This window comes from Chenopodium album, chromosome 4 (genome assembly GCF_948465745.1).
Source record: "Chenopodium album chromosome 4, dcCheAlbu1.1, whole genome shotgun sequence".
Lineage (NCBI taxonomy): Eukaryota > Viridiplantae > Streptophyta > Magnoliopsida > Caryophyllales > Amaranthaceae > Chenopodium > Chenopodium album.
Genome location: NC_137837.1, coordinates 60,436,520 through 60,461,710, shown reverse-complemented (window position 1 = coordinate 60,461,710; position 25,191 = coordinate 60,436,520). Strand labels below are relative to the sequence as shown.

Below are 25,191 nucleotides of genomic sequence, written 5' to 3'. Positions count from 1 at the left end.
TGCTGTTAAAGGAACATCTGCTGCTGATGTAAAACTTAGAGTTCTTTCAGAGGTTTCTGAATTATCATCTGCTTCTGCTGAAAAAAAATCTGTTCTTGCCAAGGTTCAAGTTGGTGAACCTTCAAATTTTCAAGTTGCTTTTGATATTGGAGCTCCTGTTAATTCTGCTTCAAATGCGAAAGTAGTTGCACAGTCGAATTTTGCTTCTGATCTTGGAGGTCCTATTACTGATTGTACTTTTGATGATGTAGCTCCCGTTAATTCTGATGTAGCTTCTGTTAATTCTGATTCAAATGCGAAAGCTATTGTTGTCTATAGTCCTGTGATCTCAACTCAGGATTTGGCAACTAGCCAAGGTAATTTTGAAGTTAAATCAAGTCAAGACATTGATTTGTTTGCTAGCCAAGACAATGTCCAAGTTTCAGAAACTCAAGACATTTTTCAAAGTTTAGAAACTCTGGCTACCCTTTCTAGTCAAGAAATAGCTCCTACTGAGATAAATCCAACTAAAATAGTTTTGTCAAGACAGTGATTCAAACCTTCAAGCACAGAACATATTTTGGATGAAGGAGTTATTGACATTGATAATATTCTTCAAAATGTTGAAGTTCCAAAAGAAGTTGTTCAGCTTTCAACTCAACAATGGCTTGATGAACTTAGAGAATTGAAGAGAAATGATATTCCTGTTGCAGACAGAGAGTTATCTAAGAAGGATGGTACTTCTTCCAAACAGGCTGTGGATGGTACTTTTTCTCAACAACCTGTTGATCCCTCATTCAAACAGCCTGTTGATACCTCATCCAAACAAGTTGTTGATACTTTGAAAAAGGCATCTAATTCTAAAAAGAAGAACTCTCAAAAAAGAATTTCGAGAAAAAGATTTCTCAAAAAAAGGATTCTACTCAGGTAAAAGGAAAAAAAAAGAGAAAGAAAAGAAGTGTTGACATCATTTGTGGCTGGTTGCACTCCTGAAGAATCTTATCAGATTCTTAGGAAAAAATGGGATGATGCTGGGATGCCTGATGGTGAGGAGAACATAAATTCTGATGATACTGTTGTACAGTCTGCTGAATTAATTAGCTGTGATATTAACTGTGGTGCATATGGTGGTTATAAATTACATTTAATCTCAAAATTTATGAGGCTAAACTGTAAGAGAGTATCAAGAATGAGGAGTTTACGGCTGATGGTTGCTGATTACTGTTTTCTTAAGAAATATTCAGAAGTTTCTGATTCGTAAGTTTATGTATTTTTTTATTATTTATATAAGTGTTACTTGTAAATTGTTACTTTTTATTTATGTTCCTTGTATATTTATTTTTATGTGTTACTTGTTACTTGTTACTTTTTAACATATGTTTAGTTTACTAGTTGTGTGGGTTTACTTGTTATATTGTTACTTGTATCATTAATCTGTGGGGTTACTTGTTATATTTTGCTGGTTAAATGGTGTGTCTTGGTTTGTTGTTGAGTGGAGTTATTTGTTTATATTTGTTTCTTTTTTTATTGAGTTACTTATTTATATTTATTACTTATATTTTATGTTATTTGTTTATTATATGGTGTTATTTGTTTCAGAAGTTATTTGTTTCAATAGTTATGAATCTTATATATCTGTTACTTTTTATATTGTTACTTGTTTCATTAATGGTGTTACTTGTTTTATTCTTGAGTTGAGTTACTTGTTTATATTTGTTGCTTTTTTTTGTTGAGTTACCTATTTTGTGTTACTTGTTTATTATTTTATGTTACTTGTTTATTATATGGTATTACGTGTTTAAGTAGTTACTTGTTTTTCTTTTATTTAATTTTATGTACTCTATTGTTTATTTATGTTACTTATTGTTTGAAATTTTTTTTGTTTATGCTTAAACAGGGAACTCCTAGTTTATTTTAATAAGTTCTACAGTTTGCCTTGAGAAGAATTTTTAACATTGTTTCCGAAGGAAATGATATCAAGCCGAATTTTGGATTGTTTTTTTATCAACTGAATTATGTTGAGGTTAATAAACAAAATAATGACAATCCAAGACTCTTTTTTGGTGGTTAATATATGGTAATTTATTACTATTGTTTTCTAATTTTCAATAATTAATTATTTTGGTTTCTATTAATATTGTTTATACAATTTTTTTTATATTTATTGTACAGTGGCCTCTTTTGTGCTGTTTATATAATGGAGAAGGCTACGTATATGAGAATGAAGTATTTGGAGCATGGGATATGTGGATTGAATCTGTTAACTGTTGTGAATTATTTGATGTTGTGTTGGTATGTGTGTTTTTCACTATGTTATTATTTCTATTTCTTAAAGTATTTTTAATATTGGGTTACTTGATAAAAAAACTGATACTTTTTTAATTTTTTTTTTAGATATTCATACCCATTTATTATGGAAAGCACTACTCTACTGTTGTCATAAATTTCATTACTGTTGACTATCTGGATAATCGAACTTATTCTATGCAAGTGGAAGTTGATGATAATGTCAAATCAAAAAAAGAAGAAGTTGCAAATAAAGGAAAAGCTACAAAAAAATTCAAAATTTCAACAAATTTTGATGAATTTCACACAGAATATTACACTCTCACTTGGTACATAGTAAGTATACAATATTGGATTTTTTTAGCAGTTTTTGTTGTTTCTAAATTATATTGGTTACTTATATTCTGTACTCAGTTTATTTATTTTATTTTATTTGGTACTCAATTACTTAAATTTTTTGTTATATGTTACTTGTTTTGTTTTGCTGTTACTAGGTCTTATGGGTTACTTCTTTTGTTTTGCTGTTATTTGGTTTACTTGTTTCATTATTTTACTTATATTGTTTATTTGTTTTGTTATAAAAAGTATAACTTGATTTATTTCTTCTTGTTAATAATATTTTTTTTATGTTACTTACTATTTTAATTGATGTTACTTGTTTTCATATTACTTGTTATATAATTTGGTTTGGTTTTACTAGTTATGAGTTACTTTTTATAAGTTACTTGTTATAAATTATTTGTTATGAGTTACTTGTTATGAGTTACTTGTTATATAATTTGGTTTTGGTTTGGTTTTACTAGTTATGAGTTACTTGTATTACTTGTCATGAGTTACTTGTTATGAGTTACTTGTTTTGAGTTACTTGTATTACTTGTCATGAGTTACTTGTTATAAGTTACTTGTTTTGAGTTACTTGTATTACTTGTCGTGAGTTACTTGTTATAAGTTACTTGTATTTATTAATTGTTTTGAATTCATGAGTTACTTGTTATAAGTTACTTGTATTTATTACTTGTTTTGAATTGTTTTGAGTTACTTGTATTACTTGTCATGAGTTACTTGTTATGAGTTACTTGTTATAAGTTACTTGTATTACTTGTCATGAGTTACTTGTTATAAGTTACTTGTTTTAGTTACTTGTATTACTTGTCATGAGTTACTTGTTATACGTTACTTGTATTTATTAATTGTTTTGAATTCATGAGTTACTTGTTATAAGTTACTTGTATTTATTACTTGTTTTGAATTGTTTTGAGTTACTTGTTATGAGTTACTTGTATTACTTGTCATGAATTACTTGTTATAAGTTACTTGTATTTATTAATTGTTTTGAATTTCCTACTTTTTTTGTTATTTGTCTAATTTAAATTTTTTTTTGTTACTTGTAATTACCGGAGTAACTTGTATTGAATATTTCTATGTGTTTTTTTGTATCTACAAGATTCTTTTAGATGCTGAATAACTAGAGTTACTTGTAACTGGTAATGTTTTTTTTTTTTTTCAAAGAATGTATATGTCAAAATATTTGGTTCTAAAAGGCCATGATAATGGAGAAGCTGTCAAAGATTTTAACATTCGTATGATTCCGCTTGATTCTCAAAAGTGTGCTGTGGAGACATATGATTGTGGAGTATTTTGTTTGTATCATAGTGCAACATATGAAGGGAAAGCCTTTAGATGTAAAAGTTTGACTGTGGTATAAAATTTATATTTTTGTTTTTCATTTAATTTTTATTGTTATTTTTATGTTACTTAATATTGTTTTTTTAATATATATTATTTTATAGGCACTAGAAAGACGGCGTTTTAGGGCAGAAATATGTGCCTCTCTTGTATTGTGCAACTTGAATTTAAGAAGAGAAGAAGTTTTGTCAAATGTGAATGATTTTGGTGAGAAGAATGAAGAGATTTATGCTTAAGTCATACTTAATGAAAAAATAGAACAGGCAAAAAATATGGTTGAGCAGGCAAAAAAAACAGCTAAGAAGGCTAGTTTGTCAAAAAGTAAAAAAAGAAATTTAGGGATGAAGAAAAAGAGTAACCAAGGAAAAAAATTATTTTCTGAAGCAGAACAAGATCAAGTAGCTGATAAAGAAAAGGCAATTAGGGAAGAAGAAGAATTTTTTATTGCTGCAACTGTTGCTGCAGAGAAAATGGCAGAAGAGGCTAAGAAAAAGAAGATAGCTGATTCTTCTAAGCATGCTGCTCAAATGCATTCTTCAAGGAATAAGTAAGGAATTTAGTAAATAAATTCAATTAGGAAAATTTAGTAAAGTTTGTATTTACATTTTTATATATACACTACTGTCTTTTTTTTATTATTATTATTTTTAATTGAACTGGTTTGATTTTATTTCTATTAGAAATGCATTTTTATATGAATTTGGTTTCAGTTTGGTTACTTGTGTGAATTTTAAGTTTTATGTATAATATTATTTCTTTTATTTATTGTGTTATTTGTATTATATAACTTACTTGAATGAGATGTGTTACTTGTATGATATAAGTTAGTTTTATGACTTAGGTTACTTGCAAAAGTCTGTTACTTGTATTTATTAGGTTACTTGTTATATGTAATATAAATAATAGGAAGTTACTTGAATTGTTAATCGTTTGGTTATTTGTATGACTTTGATTACTTGGTTACTTGTATGAATTTGATTACTTGTATAATAGGATAGTTACTTTTAACCTAATAAAAGTGTTACTTATATGAATAAAAGAAGGGTTAAGAGGGTTACTTGTTACAAATGAAAAATAGCAGGGTTACTTTTTATACATATGATACATACTACAAGTGTTACTTATATGGATAATAGGAGGGTTACTTGTTATAAATAAATAATAGTAGGGTTACTTGTTATACATATTATACATATGATACATACTACAAGTGTTACTTATATGGATAATAGGAGGGTTACTTGTTATAAATAAATAATAGTAGGGTTACTTGTTATACATATTTACATAATAAGAGAGTTACTTATTATATATATATGATTTTACTTCTAAGTTGTTACTTGTTATAAATAAATAATGGTAGTGTTACTTGTTATACATATTATACATAATAGGAGATATTATATATATATATGATTTTACTTCTAAGTTGTTACTTGTTATAAATAAATAATGGTAGTGTTACTTGTTATACATATTATACATAATAGGAGAGGTACTAATTATATATATATGATTTTACTTCTAAGTTGTTACTTGTTATTTTATGTTATTAAAGTAAGTATCAGGAAATAATATAAAATGTCTATAAGTATCAGACAATAATATAAAATGTCTATTAGGCAATAATATAAAAAGTCTATAAGTATCAGACAATAATATAAAATGTCTATAATATAAAATGTCTATAATATAAAAATGTCTATAATATAAAATGTCTATAATATAAAATGTCTATAATATAAAAATTTAAAATATTACACTAAAATAACTTTGGGTTTTGAACTGGAGTTATTGTTCCAAATTCTCTAGTATTTCCTTTTGCTTGCATTGCCTTTGTTTTTTTTTTTTTTTTGCTTTTGGTTGTTTGCCTTTTTCAAAGTGCCCTTTTCTTCTTTTGCTTCTTCCTTTTGTGTTTGCTTTTTCTGGATCCATGACTGCAGGGATATCTTCTTCATTTTGCTGAACCGGGGAAGTCTCATGATGATCAGTTGAAGTATTTTGTGGATCACTTGTAGCTTCTTGTTGATCAGATAAATTTTCTTTGTCTTTGCTTTTTTCCAATTCCTTTATAAATTCATCTGCCTTGTCTTGAATTATTTTGAAATGTGCTTCTACGAAGTTCCTTGTCTCTTTGTGCTCTTGACATTTGATTAGTAGGTTGTAGCTTTTTCTTGCCATTGTGTGACGTCAAGGCATTAATCTGTTTAATTGAGATCCATTTTCTGCAACATCTTCATCCTTTTTTTTCCAGACATGTGCTTTTGCAATTTTAGTCCATCTTGGTGAAATGTATAAGAGAAGAATCCTTGTTACATTATGATGATGCAAGATCTTTACACAATGATAACACAGCCAACCAAGCTCTTCAAAATTCTTGCATGAACATGCTATTTTATTTTCAGCTGCATTATATGTAACCTTCTGCCAGCTACTACCATCATACTCAATTTGCACCTGATAAAAGTAAAAATCTCCCACCGTAGCATGAAGATAGGTTATGCATCCAATTGAGTACATGAATTCAGTTTTAAAATATCTGAAAATGGTTTGAGTATATATCTCTGAAGCATGTCTAAGTAGACCAATAAAAGGAATACTTGAAGTTGGGTTGGAGTTTGAACATTTAAAATCTGCATCTGACTCATTCTTTCTCCATCTCTTCACTGTTTGATTGAATATTTTGAAGAAATCTGTCAAACTTGTGTTTTTGTTAGCCTTAAACCCAACTGCATTATTTTCACTTTCGCTTCTTTGTGATGATAGTATACCAGCAGAAAAAAAAGTTTTTACTTAATGCAGTACACCATTTTTCTCTCAATTCATACAACCTTTTGAACCATTTATTGTTTTCAAGTTTGTATTTGACAATCATTCCTTCCCAGCATGTCTGTAATTTCATGAATTTCTTGTTAATAATATGTAACAATGATTTTTACTAAATAATATGAATTACTAGTTAATTAAAGGTTACATATAATGGTTAAATGTATTAAGATATTAATGGTTACTTGTATTTACATGTTGTTATTATATGTGTTACATGTTAATATATTGTTGTTACTTGTATTTACATGTTGTTATTATATGTGTTACTTGTTAATATATAATATTTGTTTGTTTTAATATAAAGAGATTACTTGTTAATATATGGAGGTTACTTTTAAAATAGAGATTACTTGTTAATATAAAGAGGTTACTTGTAAAATATGTCTTACTTGTTTATATAAAGAGTTTACTTGTTAATATAAAGAGGTTACTTGTTAATATAAAGAAATTACTTGTTTATATAAAGAGGTTACTTGTAAAATATGTGTTACTTGTTTATATAAAGAGGTTACTTGTTAATATAAAGAGGTTACTTGTTGATATAAAGAGGTTACTTGTAAAATATGTGTTACTTGTTTATATAAAGAGTTTACTTGTTTATATAAAGAAGTTACTTGTATATTATGTATTACTTGTTTATATAAAGAGGTTACTTGTTAATATAAGAATGTTACTTGTTCATATAAAAAGTTTATCTGTTCATATAAAGAGGTTATTAGTATCATATTTGTTACTTGTTAATTTAAAAAATTACTTGTATTAGAAAGATACTTATAGGGGTTACCTGAAATTCATCCTCTGTCACACATCCAGAAAGACATTTGTTGAATGCATCTTTGAATGATGTATCTCTTTTTAATGCTCCAAATCTTGATACAGCATTCTTTATTAGATGCCAAATACATAATTTGTGTCTTGAGTGAGAAAACACCTACAAGAGTGAAATATATTATTATTGTATCTTAAAATTCAAGAGATAATTTTATTGAAATTATATTTTAGTTCAGAGATTACATTTTCAATTGCTTTAGACATTGCCAAGTCTTGATCTGTGAATATTGAAGCAGGTTCACTACCACCCATTGATTTTTTAAAAGTGTCTAAAACCCACTCAAATGTTTCAATTTTCTCATCAGCTATAAAAGCACAGCCAAACATTACATTTAACCAATGATTATTGACACCAACAATAGGAGCACAAATAAGATTGTATTTGTTTGTTCTATATGTGGTATCAAACACCACAACATCTCCATAAATCTGAATCTTCCTTCATTTCAGAATCTCTCCAAAAGATAGCATTCAGTTTGTTTTCATTTTCACCTCCTCCTAACTTAAACCTGAAAAAGAAATTTTAAGAGTTACTATCAATATTAATATACAGTAGTTACTGATAATTAAAAGTGTAGTTACTTGTTACTTTTATAATTTACCTGAAAAAGAAATCTTTATCTTCTGCTTGTCTTTTGTATAATATATCTATAACAGTTTGTGCGTCACCTCCTTGAATTTCTTTCATCTTCTTCCTTGAAATGTAATTGTAGTGATCTGTCATAGTGTGACCTACAAGTTCTTCTCCACCAGCTTCATTACTTATTAATCTAAATGCATCAGCTGTTCTTAATCCACTATCTGCCATTAAATCAATGACTTTTGCCTTGTCTTCTATTATCTTTCTTTCTGATTTATGTAAATGCTGTCATACACTTCTTGTCAACTCATGGTTATGTGCTATAACATGTTGTTCAACTACAAACATTCCTTCTCTGTTTTTTTTAGCTCTAATGAATGCATTACAGCCAGTTCTTGTTTCAGGGACTTGATGTGTTCTTTGTTTCTCGTTTTCCTTTGGAGAAGGGGGTGTTCTTTTAACTTTTTTTAATACATCTGAATCCTTGTTTAGAACAAACAAAATCCTTTCCTTTGATTTCTCTGTGTTGTCCTTGTGTGTATCTTATTGTTGAATGTCTTATAATAAATCCTACAACCATAGCATGAAGCCTATATTGTTCATATATTTCATTCAAAGTTGAGGCTGTAAAACCTAATAGACTTCCTGCATAATCTTCTATTTGTACTTCTGCTTGATTAGCACTTTCTTCTGTCAATGTACTATGACTCATATCTGTAGTACTTGTATTGACTTCTGCAAATTATAAATTTAAGTTAGAATTATACAGCTTGTAAGTATAATTGCTATAATTTCAGTATTTATTTGTAAGGTGTCATTCCATATCATACCAATAACTATTTAAGCGTTACTTGTTATAGTACAATTACTTGTAACCCTTTATTATTTAGGGGTTACTTGTTAAAGTATAGTTACTTTTAACCGTTAAATATTCAAGGGTTACTTGTTAAAATAAAGTAACATGTAACCCTCAATTATTTACGGGTTACTTGTTAAAATAAAGTAACATGTAACCCTCAATTATTTAGGGGTTACTTGTTAAAATTAAGTAACATGTAACCCTTAAATATTTAGGGGTTACTTGTTAAAATAAAGTAACATGTAACCCTTAAATATTTAGGGGTTACTTGTTAAAATTAAGTAACATGTAACCCTCAATTATTTACGGGTTATTTGTTAAAATAAAGTAACTTGTTAAAATAAAGTAACATGTAACCCTTAAATATTTAGGTGTTACTTGTTAAAGTACAGTTTGTAACCCTTAAATATTTAGGGGTTACTTGTTAAAATAAAGTAACATGTAACCCTTAAATATTTAGGGGTTACTTGTTAAAATAAAGTAACGTGTAACCCTTAAATAATTAGGGGTTACTTGTTAAAGTTAAGTAACATGTAACCCTCTATTATTTACGGGTTACTTGTTAAAATAAAGTAACATGTAACCTTTAAATATTTAAGTGTTACTTGTTAAAGTACAGTTACCTGTAACCCTTAAATATTTAGGGGTTACTTGTTAAATTATAGTTACCTGTAACCCTTAAATATTTAGGTGTTACTTGTTAAATTACAGTTACATGTAACCCTTAATTATTTAGTGGTTACTTGTTATAATACAGTTACGTGTGACCCTTAAATATTTAGGGGTTACTTGTTAAAATTAAGTAACATGTAACCCTTAAATTTTTAGGGGTTACTTGTTAAAATTAAGTAACATGTAGCCCTCAATTATTTACAGGTTACTTGTTAAAATAAAGTAACATGTAACCTTTAAATATTTAGGGGTTACTTGTTAAAGTACAGTTACCTATAACCCTTAAATATTTAGGGGTTACTTGTTAAATTACAGTTACCTGTAACCCTTAAATATTTAGCTGTTACTTGTTAAAGTACAGTTACATGTAACCCTTAATTATTTAGTGGTTACTGGTTATAGTACAGTTACGTGTATCCCTTAAATATTTAGGGGTTATTTGTTAAAATAAAGTAACATGTAACTCTTAAGTATTTAGGGGTTACTTGTTATAGTACAGTTACCTGTAACCCATAATTATTTAGTGGTTGCTTGTTATAGTACAGTAACCTATAACTCTTATATTAGGTAACCCTTATATTTAGGGGTTACTTGTTAAAGTACAGTTACAAATCGCAAAATATAGATTTAGTTAGATTTACAAATCGCTCAAATTTTACCTTGTAAGTCATTGTTGACATCATTTTTGTCGTATATGTGTTCATCTTCCAGATATAATACCTGATTACTGGTTTGGATTTTGAGATTCAATAATGAATCTTCAATTTCTTCAATCTCTGATGATTTTTGTGAATCAGGTAATTGATCGAATTCTTCTGTCATAGTTTTTTTTTTTAAAATTTCTGAAACAATAATTGTTTGAGTGTTAGCTTGATTTTCGCATAAGTTTTCTCGTTGTTATCGCCTTTATGAACGCCGCAATAATTGTGGTTTTCTGGGTTTTAGGGTGTAGGGATTTGTGCGTGTGTTTTTATAGTTTCATTTTCATTAGCACGTGCTTTACAATCCCGTTATACGTGCGTCTCCTCCGTTATTTTTTATGAGTTGGCAGCAGGCCATGGCCTGCTGCACCAAAAAGGCGTCGTTGACCAAATTGGTAAATAAAAGAAACCTTTGTGACAATTTGGTAAAAAAAAATAACTACGACGACAATATGGTAAAAAACGCTAACTCCAAGCAACAATTTGGTAAAAAAAAATAGTCTCATGCGACCTTTAGACCCAAATATCTAGTAAATTTTTTTCCGACAAAGTCTTTAAATTTCCTAATTCAATTTGTTATTGTATTTTTTAACTTATTTTTTCCATTTTAAAATTTAAATTAACATGTCATCTCCTTTTATTTTGCTAATCCCGATTTCAAAAAAAAAAAAAAAAAATCACCCCATTTACAAAAAACGATAATAAGAGGGTTATAAAAATTAATGTTTAAACAATAATTTTTCTTCAAATTGTTAATATCGAAAAAGGGGTTGGAGATTTAAGTAAGAAAAACCACGAAAAATGAACTAAATTAAGCGTTTGTGAGTAGTTTGTCGGAAATTTTTTTATACTTGGGGCTAATTGTTGTCTGAGATGATTCGTTTTTTCCAATGTTGCTTGGGGTTAGCTTTTTTTTTTTTTAATTACCAAATTATCGCTGGAGCTATATTATTTACCAAATTGTCGCTAGAGGTCTTTTTTATTATGTATTTACCAATTTGTTTAATTGGTGGAAAAGTTATATAGATTTTACCGTGGGTACAAATGTAAATTTACACAAAAAATTTAGTAAAATATGAAAGTTTTGGCTTGGTTTATTATACATAATATGTAACATCCATTTTTGAAAAATCTTACTCATAATATGAAATGAAAGGAATACATAAAATTTATTGATATTTGACTTGGAAAGAATTCATAATTATTAATTATCAACCTTGTTTCAAAACATCACAAGGATACATATTAGTAGTACAGTTGTAGAAGTAATTTTCCAATAACCTCCTATAGTCGATGAAATATTATCGGAGCACCAAACTAAGGTCGTAGAGTTGCAATTGATGAAGGTGCATGAGCGTACAGTGGTGAAAGGTTAAAACAGAAGCGTTGCAAAATTAATGCTAATGCCAATTTAGCTTCCATCATGGCGAAATTAGACTCGATGCATATTCTTGGCCCCCAACCAAATGAGAAAAATGACATGTTTCCTTCGCTCGCCTTACAAATTCCTTCACTAAATCTCTCAGGCTTGAACTCCTTGGCATCAGGTCCCCAATACTTTTCGTCTTGATGTAGGAGGAGTATTGGAAGATTGACTAACACTCCTTTGGGAAAGAAGACTTCTCCGACTTTGATGTCTTCTTTGACTGTGCGTGTTAACTCAGTCACGGGAGGGTATAATCTAAGAACCTCTTGCAGAATCATGTTTACCTATAAATTAAAGCCCAATCAAAAATTAAATTAAATGATTGTATTAATATTAGCAATAATGTATATACTCCAAAAATTAATAGTGAAATCTTTCTTGATGGCAAAATTAATAGACTTGAGTAATAAAAGGGAAAATATGCTATACAAATTCTTCAAAATTTTATAACATTTGTAATTGTACTAGGGTGATGAATTTATATAACACATAAGTCTCATATTTGAATATCTATACACTTTATATGTCACACTAAATTAAAATCAAAATCATACCATATTAATTACTAAAAATGTAAATTTGTTTTATTTTATACTTCATCACTAAATTTAGATTACACACACATAAACAAACACATAAAATAATAGTTTTTTTTATATTTTTAAATAAAAAGACAAAATATACACAAAAACATATAGACTAGACTAACCCAAATCATCATAACCGGATTAGACTACACCAAATCTTGCACAATTTAGAACTACGTACTTATTTCAAATAAACAAAACATGTCTCTATTTGAACAGTACATTTGGAAGATTAAAAGTTGTATATGAATTTAGTATAGTATAACTCAATTTTATATTAAAAACCATAAGGCCATTCAATAAAACTAAAAAAAAAGTTTGTCTTCCATAAAAAAATTTCAGTTCTTGGAGACTATCATATATAATTTTCTAATGTTTTAAAATGTATGTGGATGAATTGAAGGAAATCATATAGTAAAAATTTGAGGATACCATTTGTAAAAATATATACTTCCTCTGTTTTTTTATACTTACAACACACCTTTTATCACACTTATCAATGAGGGGACTAAATTAGGTAAACGAATGAATTAAGGTATGAAATTTAAACCGTAGCAACTTATCTTTTTCTTCTTATAGGTGTTAAAATTTAGTAAATTAATTTATCCGTTTACCTAGTCTAATAGCTTCCTTAACATGTGTGTCAAAGGGGTGTGTTGCAACTAAATAAAAACGGAGGAGGTATATAACTTTTGCATGCACTTACTGTTTTTAGATGATTTAATTGATGATAATCTGGTTTTTCATTTCCAAATGTTTTTAGAACCTCTTCTCGTGCTCTTGCTTGCCACTCTTGATGTTTTCCAAGTAAAATTAGTGTCCATACGAGTAATGTGGAAGTAGTCTCTTGGCCTGCTAAGTAGAATATCTTGCATTCATCAATCACTTCTTTAAGATCCAACTTAGTCAAATTTTTCTTCTTACTTCCATTTTGAATATCTTGAAAACTTGAGTTTAGTAATAAACCCAACAAATCATCCTTAGAATTTTCTCCTATCTCCATCGCTTTATTTCTATTGTCAATAATATCTTTCAGTAGAATGCGGATTTGTTTGTCAATCTCTGTCATCCTCTTATGAGCCCTAATTGGGACAAACCTGAATTCAAACAAGTGACACGAGGAAGTTAGTTGACATTCACATGCTATATGAAAAATGAACACAATAGCTTTCATGCTTTTTTAGGCACTTTACTTGTTTTGTGAAATTTCACACACATGCTCATGAGAAAAATTCCCACGAACAAATTCTTGTAGATGAGTAGGGAACTAATTTTCGTTTCATAGGCTCAATTAGATCATTAGCCATTTAGCCTCATACTTTTATATTTTAATTAAAAGAAATTTAAATTTTAATATGATCATGTTAGTTTCACCTTTAAAATTATAGTTGCTATTAATAAATAAAAATATAAGTTTCAGTTGGTAAACATAAGTTCCGCTCTAAAAGTAAAATTATTTTTACACTACACTCAATAATCTTTTAAAACATAAAAGCAAAGAACTCTATAAAATCAAGTTAAAAAGAAGTTTTATCTATAGAGTATATATAAAAATCAAGCTAATAAGAGATTATATAGCCTATCTAGTTTCATATCTTTAATATGTATAATTCTATAATGGTATACTTCTGATGGTTTTTTTTTAGTGGTTGAAACACTTCTCTTTTCACACTTGCCAATGCATGTTTTCAATCGTTTATATTTTTATTACCAATATGTAAAAATTTTAAACATTTGGTATTAATATTGTGTTAATTAATACGAATCTAACAACATTCCACATGAATATATTTTTACTTAAACATAAATCGTTAAAGCTAGACAAAGTGAAACAAGTGAATAATGTAAAAGTCAAACTGTTGCAACTATAAAAAAAAATAGAGGAACTATCTTCTTGACATATTATAGCAAAAGTTTTCATTGTATTGTTTATGATTGATTATTCATGTGGTAAAAAACTTTAGAAATAATAACTTTTTGTAACGAAACAGTCTCTTGCTCACTAATTAAGTCAAGTAAGAACAAACAAAAATATTTGATTAATACGAAATATAGGATTACCTTAATCCAGGGATATAAACAGAATTAATAAGTGGCTCGGCAACCATAATTTGCTCATTTATGAATTCAAATATTTTTTCTCCTTCTTCAAAACTACTTCCAAACGCAGCTCTTGAAATGACATCTGCAGATAGCTTATGCAAATGTGACCAAACATCTATCTCACAAGACCTCGTTTTTTACGCCTGTTCTTCCCATTCTTGGATCATGTGATATGAACTTGTCAAAAATTCAGGAAGCATAAACTACAATCCAATTATACCGGGTTACAACATAGCCAATAATTTAAATATAATATTAAATTATCAATTTCATATTTATGACACATAAAATATTCATTTCTTGCAAATAGAATAAGTCTTATGTAAGACGGTTGTACATTAATTTTATTGTAAGACGATCAGTTTGAGACAGGGCCGGCTAAGAGCCTATGCAAGCATACCTTAGCACAGGGCCCCGAAATCTTGAGGGCCCAATCCCACTTGGAGCCCAGCTATTAAAAAAAAAACAGTAATTAATTCTTACGTTATTAAAAAAACAATATTGAAATTTTCAATTTGATACTCCCTCCCATTGGTCCACCTTTCTCTCTAATTCAATGCTTAGTTATGAGTATGGAGTAGTATTTTCTTAATCCTTGAATTGCTTCTAATAGATTTTTTTTTTTATTCATTTAAGTTATATGTATCACATAAATCAAAATTCTCTAATTTGGATTACTCATTGTTTACTCGGTTAGATATCAAAATTCATTCAAGGAGGAAAATCAATCATATTACTCCTAATTTTTTATTAGGAAATATGGAAATAAATAATCCCACATTCTTGCGTGGTCTGACAATAATAATCTCACCTTTTGATTATTAGGAGGTAATTCCACCTTTGCATGTTATTGTCTTTTAATGGACTTTAATATGTTGGTGATCGATTTTTGTAGGTCATATGTCATGTGTCAATTTGTTATTAGGTTCATTTTATGTTTTAAAAAAAAACAAAAAATAAATAAATAAAAACACACAAAACAAAATTTAAAAAAAAGAAAAAAAAAAACCCTGCCACCAACCAAAAAACCTAGCCACCGTGATACCCTATCCCCTATCCCAGCCAACACCAAAAACCGGCCGGTCGCCCTCCTTAACCTCCGAAAACGGCCGACCAACACCTACCCACTAGGGAAACGATGGATTTTTCGCGACGGGGTCGGGTTTTGAAGGTGTTTAAGCAGCCTTTTCGGGGCAGAGATGGAGATAATCGAGGTGATCAGGAAAGTTGGGTTGGGTTATCGAGGCTGGGATGGAGGTTACGTGGGGTTTCAGTGGTTTTTCGGCGTTTAGAGGTGGTTTTCGGTGGGTAAGTGGGGTTATCAGGGTGATGGCTGTCATGGTTATGGTGGTTTAGGGAGTGGGATTTGGTGAAGGGGTGGTTACGGGGATGATTTTGGTTGGCGGGATGGATTTTTGTATTTAGGGGTTTCGCCCAACCGTTTTCGGATGGTTAGGGTGACGGTGGGCCAATTTTCGTTTTCACGGTGGGTGGGCGGTGGTTGGTGCATGTGCGGTGGGTGGTGGGTTTTATTTTATTTTATTTTTAATTTTTTTTTGTTTTTACCAATTATTGTATGAAACATGGCTTAAAAAAAACATTTTAACCACTTTAACAAGATGTATGTTAAAAGGTTTATTAACAGAAGATAGCATACCAAGGTGCGATTGCCTTGTGATAATCAAAACATGGGATTGTTATTGTTAGACCACACAAAGGTGGAATTAATTATTTCCATTTTCCCTTTCTATTATTTATTTTAAGGAAGGATATTACTTTTCTATGTGGTTTACTGCTTTTTCCCTCCTAATACTAAATAATGTAATTTCATGTTTTTGTGATTTGCTTTAGTGTATTGTTAGACTCTGTTCACTTCACCTTAAAAAAAAAAAATATACAGTAAAAATAAATTCATATCACTAAAATTAATTTCCGTTCGGTAAAAATAAGTTCAGTTCAACAAAAATAATTCTAGTTCAGTTAAAATGATTTCAATTCAGTAAAATTAAGTAAACTTAAAGAAGAAATATAATAGAAATTCAGTAAATAATTTCAGTGCAGCAAAATTAATTTCCGATCAGTAAAATTAATTTCAGTTCAGTAAAAATAATTTTAATTCAGCAAAAATAAGGTGAAGTGAACGGGGTCTAACATTTTTTTAATGGAAGTAAAAGAAATCGGTTACATGTTAGATGTGACTGCATTAGAGGCATTGGGGTTTTTAATATTTGGAATTTGAACAATTGCTTATGTTTGTAATTTGTTGATTTGTGTATTCTAGGTGCAGTGCACTATTTATTTAATTAGTTTTGTTTATTTGTTTATTTTGCTTCGATTCAATGTTTTATTTTTATTTCTTTTTAATTTTTTTGTAAAAATTTTATATTGTAGTTTTACTTACAGTGTTTATTGTAAAAGAGTTCAAATGACACCTTTTTTATTAGGGCCCCAATTTATAGAATTAGACTATGGCTTGAAAATTCTTAATACGGCCCTGGTTGATGGGGTAACTTTATCTATTTGTATGGTAAATTTAACCCCTTAAAGAAATACTTTTAATTTATCGTTGGTTTGAATTTTGTTTGAATTAGTAATTTCTTATAAATTCTTGATTATATACTGTAAAGGCCAAATGATTAATATAATACATTATAAGTTTATTATAATATAAAATTTATTATTACAAAAAATAATAACTTTTGTAGTATAAAGGATAATTTTAAATATTTTTAAGATAACTTTAACACGTCTTAGAATAAATTACCGTAAATCAGCCTTTTTGTAGAGTTTGTGTATTTTTAATGTTAAATTAAAGGGGTTTTTGTCAAAAACTACCTAATAAAACCCATATTTTGTGAAAAACTACCTAATAAAAAAAATATTGTAATAAATTACCTAATAAAGGTAAAATGTTATAAAAAAAACTACCTAGGTAAAATTTTGTAAAATACTGCAGATACCGAATTTTAAACGATGATCGACCTAAAAACACTTCCAAAACCACCGCTTTCATTCCCAAACTAACACAACTTGCTTAAAATTGTCTCCACCACATCTAAACCACCTTTCAACCCCAAAAGCACCACCTCTAACCCTAAAAACCACCATCCCGAAGCACTAGTCTACCCTCACCAACTCGGAATATCCTCCAACCACCCCGAAAATAACCTTACTACCTTAAAAACCAACCTCACGATTGTTTTAGGGGTGTTTTAAGGTGGACCAACATCCTAAAATTAAGTCAACAGTGGAATTTCGGTCAAAGGTAGTATATTACAACATTTTATCTTTTATTAGGTAGTTTCTTACAACATTTTTTTTATTAGGTAGTTTCTCACAAAATTTAGGCTTTATTAGGTAGTTTCTCACAAAATTTCCTAAAAAAAATGACAAAATGGAAGCTACATTAAAAAAAAAAGTACTACCTTCAGGAGTGCATCTAAGTACATGGCTGCAATGCATTTATAAAGTATTTATGAGGACAAAAATGAAAATTTGACTAGCTTTGGAAAAAAGCTGACTCTACAGTGGTATATTATAATATACCATTAGTCTATTATGTATCATTATGCACATATAATGTACCATTAAAAATAAAGTTGTCTTAAGAATACTTTTTGTGTAATATTATGCATGTAGTGGTACTTTTTATCATATTTTGGGTTGAATTTATTCCTCCAAAATACTTACCACTTGTCACCTATTATGCGTTTAGTGGTATATTTTTCCATCCTATATGTTTGTTAACAAATATCAACTTTACGCTAAGGGTTAACCTACCTTTAGCTTGTCAATGTGAAAAGCTGGATTGAGTAGCTTCCTTCGCTTGGCCCACACATGACCCTCTACTTGAACCAAACCAGTGGCGAGCTGCTTAAAAAAAGGATTTGATTTCTTCTGAAACTCGTTTATCTTCATAAAAACTTCTCTCATCAACTCTGGTTCCGACATTAATACCAAGGGCATTGGACCATTCCACATAAAACATTTTTTACTTGTACATAAATAGTTATTTACATATCAAATTAATTGTTACACTTTTTCCTCCAAACAATAAACATAAAATAAAATAAAATTAATTGTTACACTTTACTTTATCCCATGTTATATTGGGTAGATAACATCGCTAAACTTTATTTTTCTACAAAATTTCACCTAATGTAATACTGTAATTTCCTCTTTTGTTTTTTTCCTTATTTTTTTTAATACAATACTTCGTATAAGTTATACATCATATTTCAATTTTAAATCATTTCTTGTAAATTGCTATATGAACCTCCAATGTAACCATTATTTATACTTCGTATATAAAACAGAGAAAGGATCGAACTTGCCTAATGTTCTACAATAAAAGTACTACTCACTCATCAATTACAAATTTAACAATTATTAAACTTTTGTTTTTTTTAACTCCAATGGGTTTTCCGCTGCCGGTCTCGATTTTGGATAAAGGATGAGGGTTATATTAGGCCAGTGATAGCTAGTGTAATACTTTGTCACGTCGCTTGACATGAGCTATAATAATTGAGAGTAGTACTAATGAGTGATCTCCTAAGAAATCCTCATGCTGGTTCATATAGCCAACTGTAATGACCGATTCAAAATTTTATAAATGGGGGTCCAAAATAAACTTCCAACTTAATCATCCCAACATACGGAGTACAAAAATTACAAATCGTTTTTAATAACACAAAACAAATAATAGGGTTTGTACTCATGAAAGATCCATGATTATTTATAAGGGAAAACAAAGCAACGCATTATTTTTTAAAAAAATACACTTGTTCTTGTCGATTTTCATTTCATGGAAATGCAATATTTGTCTCTATGAAAGAAACCAAACAATCGTTTAAAAATGATCACCTATATTGTTTCGTAACTTATAAAATTTCTCTTTCTACACTTGTGGTTGCCACAAGAATAATAATCACCAACTTGATTAGCAAATAAACTTGTTGGTATATTTGAATATTTGATACTTCTTTGTTTCAGACTTTGAGGTGAAAGAGAAATTAGACAATTGTATGGATGTTTGAGACTTTGAGTTGGAGAGAGAAAATTAGAAAGTGGTGAAATAGGTTTTGTTAAATAAAAAGAATTTCATTTCTTTCCCCTAATTGCTCACCTCACGTGAGTGATCAAGGATTGAAAAATAAAAAATAAAAAAATTAAAGAGCTGTCATCACATGAAGAAGCAGGAAGATAGGAAATAAAGAAGTAGTTGTATTTGTCAGCTTATGAGATAAATATATTTGGAATGGGTCCAAATTTTTAGCCTTTTATTTTTTAAAACTAAATTGGGCCTAAAGATTTGTATTTTTTTTTTCCACAAAATGGGGATATAGGTGCTCCCTATGCGGGCTTAATAGCTCTACCATTGGCCAACTCCACTTTTAAAATTAAGGAGTTCAAGCATAATGACTTATCATATAGACTAGCTAGATTCACTAGAGGTATTATCAATTCGAATATCTGGGTTAGGTTTAGTGAGGTCGAATCAGGTATATTTTAATTTAAGTCATGCTGAACTATTGTGTTTATACATATCAAAATATGAATTTAATTTTTTAGATTAAAGGCCAAGTCGGTTTGGACACCTTTAATGCGACAAACTTTGTCATAAAATTTCCTAAACTTTTCTTTAAATGCTTGTCTTGATCTAGTGACTAGTCTTGTCCCTGAACTTATCATAAACCACATTGCATGTCACAATAGTCGACACATAAAGGAGGAGGACCTATCATCCCCTATCAAGTCGCCTTGAATGTGACGCATTGTTTGTCAGAATTGTATGACAAATTTTAAAATAAAAATTTAGATTACTCCGTATTAATTACAAAATTGTATGTCAAAAATTTCAATCATGGATTTGCATAAATCCTGTAAATCATAGACAAACTGTTTTAACGCTGATAATTCAATTATAAATTAGAGTATAAGGGCTTGTTTGGTTGACATGATAAAACATGGGAATTGAAACTTCCTAGGATTTGCAAATTTTGTATGTTGTTTGGTTGGCAAACATTTGGTGATATGGGAGAAGTGGAACTTCCTACGAATTTTGAGTTCCCACAAAATGTAGGAATTACCTTACCTAACCCCCCTAGGTAAATAGAAATTCCCTTGGGAACTTCTCTTATTGTTAACCAAACAATTTTTGGAAAAATCCCATGAATATGATTATAGGAATTAAATTCCCATATATTTGCAATTCATGGGAAATTCTAATTCCCTTGTAAACCAAACGACACCTAAGTTGATCTATTTTATAAAACAATTGCATGCTTTTTTTTTTCCTACTCATTTTAAATACAAAAAACGATTGCATGCATGGATGTACACATGATAAGTCTATACTTGGAAATAAATTCAAGATTTTTCCACAAAAAGGGTTTATATTATTATGGAATATCCTTCGTTTTCTTGTGTGTCAATTAATGTTTTTTTTTTTTTTTTTTTTTTAATAAGTTTTTTATGCATGTAATTGAATTTAAATAACCTTTAAACAAGTTTTATAAAATTTTAATTGATTACTACAAATTGAAACGAATCTAGTAAAAATCCACTATACTAATCAACAAATTTCATATTGCATGCAATGAAAACTTTTGAAGATCCCAAAGAGGAACAACAATGAGATGTAGTAAAACACTAGTAGTGTCAACACAAGTATGTAGTTATGTACCGTAGGTATTGACAGTGTGATGAAAGAACGGAAGAACACGCGAAAGATGATCATTTGATAAATATGGCATAGCAGGCTTCGATCTAGCCTCAATCAACATCCTTTCTTTGTCTTTGGTATCTCCATGGAGTAGCCTATAAGAGTTACCTTGGAAACCTTGTTTTCTAAGACATCTTTCTAATCTTCTAGGCTTCAACCATACCCACTCCAATATATTCCACAACAAATTCACCAACACAACACATACTAAAGAAAATACTACAAACAATCCTTTTGCTTCCATATCTGTTTCCCAGTCAAGTAATTACCCCTGTTCAAAATTAGTAATCACGCTGAGAGTACACTACACACACAAATTGAACTAGTGATATAACGAAGTAGTATAAGGACGAAATAAAGTATTAATTTTTGTTTGGCTTTGTGATAAGAGAATAGATATTATATGAAAATACAACACAAATACTACTATCTCATACGTACAAGAAAAGAAGGGATTTTGTCTAGCTATGAATATTTGGTCGACTTGTGTGCTACAAATTATTCTTTTTAGTATCTATTTAGCGAACAAGTTATACCATACATCATACATGCACCACAGCACGAGATTGTGCTTTGTTGCTTGCCATATGTTACAATGGGCCTAATTTCTTATATTAATTATATATTTACGTAGCAGCTTTGAAGATGTAGAATATTGTTATGAAAATGAAAAGGAATTGAAAATAAACCTCCAATAATTAGTGAATTAGATACCAATTCAATTTGATTTTTTCGACACATAGTATTGGATGATGTTATCATTAATGAGACGGCTCTCACCTTTGCATATTCTTTTACCCAAACAATCTCCTTCAAATAAGTGAAATAAATCATCACATTCTCAATCAACAATAATCTAAACCATTTGATAAGGTTGATATCGAAACTCCTCCATAGTTGTTGCTAGGAGTGTACAAAAAAACGATAACCAGAAACCGGACCTGAATTTGATCGGACCGTAAAATTCAAGTTCAATTCGTTGGCGGTCCGTGCAAACCGGTCCAATTCGGTCCCGATCAAACCTGGTTCATGTCTAGACCGGTTCACCCCTAGCTAGGCCTCATAGGGGTGTACATAAAATATCCGAACCGGAAACTGGACCTTAATCGGACCGGAAGATTCAAGTCCACTGTTGGTTTGCGTAAACCAATCCAATCCGATTCCGGTCCAACCCGGTTCAGGTTTAGTCTGGTCCGGATCTGGATCAGTTTACACCGCTAGTTGTTGCGAGTTTGACTCGGTAAACTCATCTTCATGGTTTTTGTTTTGTTTTTTTTTTCGGCTCCTACAAAACAGTCTAAGAAGGATGATATGATCAACTGGTTAGATGACATGGTTAATTGTCTGCACGATACTAGTAAGTACTTGGATGATATTTTTAAGTGTTTAACCATAGTTTGAGTTTTAACCAAAGAACATTCAATAAGGTCATAATTGGGATAAATTTCTTAATTAGGGATATTTGTATAAACAAAAAATGAGGGGTTACCATTTCAGCGCAACACTTTTACAGGTAGGGCTACTATAGAGAATTGTTTTTGTTTTTTTTTTAGTCTAAATAAAACCTCATGAAATAAAAGTTAAATTCCTAACTTAGTAAAGATAATCTGAATTCATTTATTAAATTTTATGCATACTTAAAAGTAAAAATCTAGTCCGTTCCAAGGCTGGTTTTAAAGGATTTTAGATCATAATTGAGTGGATCAAAATCTAGAAAAAATTTTCTCCCTTCGTATTTTGCTCCAGTATTATTTTACAGCCGTATTTTATTACTTACTCTATTTTTTTTTTTGGAAACTTTTAATAATATTTTATTATTTTCCACCTCATTGATGGTCCTCTCAAATCATATTTTAATTTTTTTTAATATTCTCTCTCTTCCCTTCTTTTACTCACTTTTACATTTTTTTTTAATTTTTTTTTAATTTTTCAATCAACTTCACTTCTATCAAATCTTATTACTTTTCATTAATTTTTTCTAAAACTTGCTCTTGGAGACATAGAGCAAGTAATAGAATTTCTTTACCAAGAAACTGGGCTGAAATATTTGGTCTAGTTTGGTCATTTATCAATCTGCTCGGGCCAATTTTTGAACACTCCTAAACTACATGTGATGTGGTGAATTAGTCGATCTAAAATTAATTTCTTTTTTTTTAAAAATTATTAATTTCAACAAAAAAGGAAAATTTTTTAAATTACCACCTAGAAATATATCCATTTTCTAAATAACCACCCGTTTAATTTTTTATTTTATTTTACCACCGCTTAAACTAAAAAACTACTCAGATTATCACCAATTTCAAAATTCCGGTGGATTTTTCTTATGTGGGCCCCACCCAACGACTCTTAGTGGTGACAGGAAGAAGATGATCAGTAGTAGTGGAAATTCAGACAGGAAGATCTTGGTTTTTTTTAGTTGTTTTCTTTTTGTTTAAGGTTATCTTGTACTCAATAAACTGGTTTAAGAGGAGGTGGAGTGAAGACATGACTGATTATAATGCTTAGACATAGCCGTTACTAGCCATCGGGTGGGTCATCATAACAGAATTTCACCGGAATTTTGATATGGGTGGTACTCAGAGTAGTTTTTTAATTGAAGGGGTGGTAAAATAAAATAAAAAATTAAACGGGTGATTATTTTGAAAATGGAAACATTTTGAGTGTTAATTTAAAAATTTTCCACAAAAAAATTACTCCTAATGTTTTGGAAGTTAGAATGACAAATGCTTGTGTACATACATTTAGGCTCTATTTTTTTCACCGTATTTTTGTTGAACTGAAATTATTTTGACTTAATTGAAATTATTTTTGTCGAAAAAAATTAATTTTGTTGAGCTATTAAATATATTTTTACTGATTATCTATTATATTTGTTCTTTAAAGTTAGTAATTTTTACTGAATTGAAATTATGTTTACATGACTCAAATTATCTTTATTAAGCTAAAACTATTTTTTACTTAATATTACTTTTTTTTGTAGGTGAAGTGAACAGTTGCTTACTACGGAGTACTTCGTATGAAGCGAACACATAAAATTACAAGATGCAATCCTTCTACTATACATAACAAGAAGTATTGTCTTTGTTTATAAAAGATGCATCACTTTGATGTTTTATAGTAGTATATTCTAACTTTGACTATTTTTATATACTAATAATTAAAAAAAATACAATGATAAGTGTTGTTATTTTTGTTGTTATTGGATTAATCTAAATGAACATTTTCAAATTACCAAATTTTTATAAATTTAATAATATGTAATTAAATATGCAAATGGTCATGTAAAATAAATTTATAAAAAATGTAAAAAGTAAAACTAAAATAACAATATGAGACATATATCGGATCATTTATGTGTGTATGGTTGAGCTTATAACCTTGTTTGTTTCAAGTTTTTTGTTTCTTTCATTATTTTATCTTGAATCTTGTTTATTTTTTTGCATGTTTTTTTTATGTTATTCAATAGCATCTATTTTTAAAAATTGTATATGCATGTAGGCTTGTAGCATACTAGCATAAGGGAAAAAAGGGTTTGTCTAATTATGTCAAAGGTAGTTATTTGGGGTGTTTTTGTCCCTCGGGCAAGTTACAGCTCAAAGACTAATCCGGCGCGGTTTGTACCTACAAAACACGGAGACTCCGGTTGGTAGGAGCTCCGCCTCCGACGATCAAGTTAGATCGTGCAGGAGACTGTAATGAGTGCGGATCAGAAAAGTAAAAGTAAAATCTTCTCGGATTCCGATATCCGGTGTTTTCTCTGATGTGAGAGAATGTAGGGTAAGCTGTAATAAATTGTAGCTTTCCCTAAAATTGGAGAAATCTCCCTATTTATAGGGTCATTTGGCAAATGTGCCCCTTATTAGGTCACTCTGACCTAATTCTAATGGGCTCCACCGAATTACGGATTTCTCAGGATTTGGGCCCTGAA

At 29.5% G+C, this 25,191-nt stretch overlaps 1 protein-coding gene and 1 pseudogene across 1 annotated transcript; both read right to left on the bottom strand.

Moving 5' to 3' along the window:
- Positions 1 to 6,141: 6,141 nt before the first annotated feature.
- Positions 6,142 to 10,544, bottom strand: LOC145627977 (protein FAR-RED IMPAIRED RESPONSE 1-like). Its single transcript, XM_081680316.1, has 7 exons — positions 10,382 to 10,544; positions 8,769 to 8,926; positions 8,214 to 8,476; positions 8,029 to 8,120; positions 7,795 to 7,916; positions 7,565 to 7,711; positions 6,142 to 6,408 (listed from the first exon to the last, which is right to left on the bottom strand). The coding sequence occupies exons 1-7, from the start codon at positions 10,542 to 10,544 to the stop codon at positions 6,142 to 6,144; spliced, it is 1,212 nt and encodes a 403-aa protein (XP_081536442.1).
- Positions 10,545 to 11,707: 1,163 nt separating this feature from the next.
- Positions 11,708 to 21,507, bottom strand: LOC145627976 (cytochrome P450 CYP72A219-like; annotated as a pseudogene).
- Positions 21,508 to 25,191: the final 3,684 nt, after the last annotated feature.

Coding starts and splice junctions, on each gene's coding strand:
- LOC145627977 (XM_081680316.1), bottom strand. CDS start 10,544: ATGACAGAAGAATTCGATCAATTACCTGATTCACAAAAATCATCAGAG. Junction 7,917..8,028: donor AGATTCAGATTTATGGAGAT/GTTGTGGTGTTT, acceptor GTGCTTTTATAG/CTGATGAGAAAATTGAAACA. Junction 7,712..7,794: donor TGTCTAAAGCAATTGAAAAT/GTAATCTCTGAA, acceptor TCACTCTTGTAG/GTGTTTTCTCACTCAAGACA.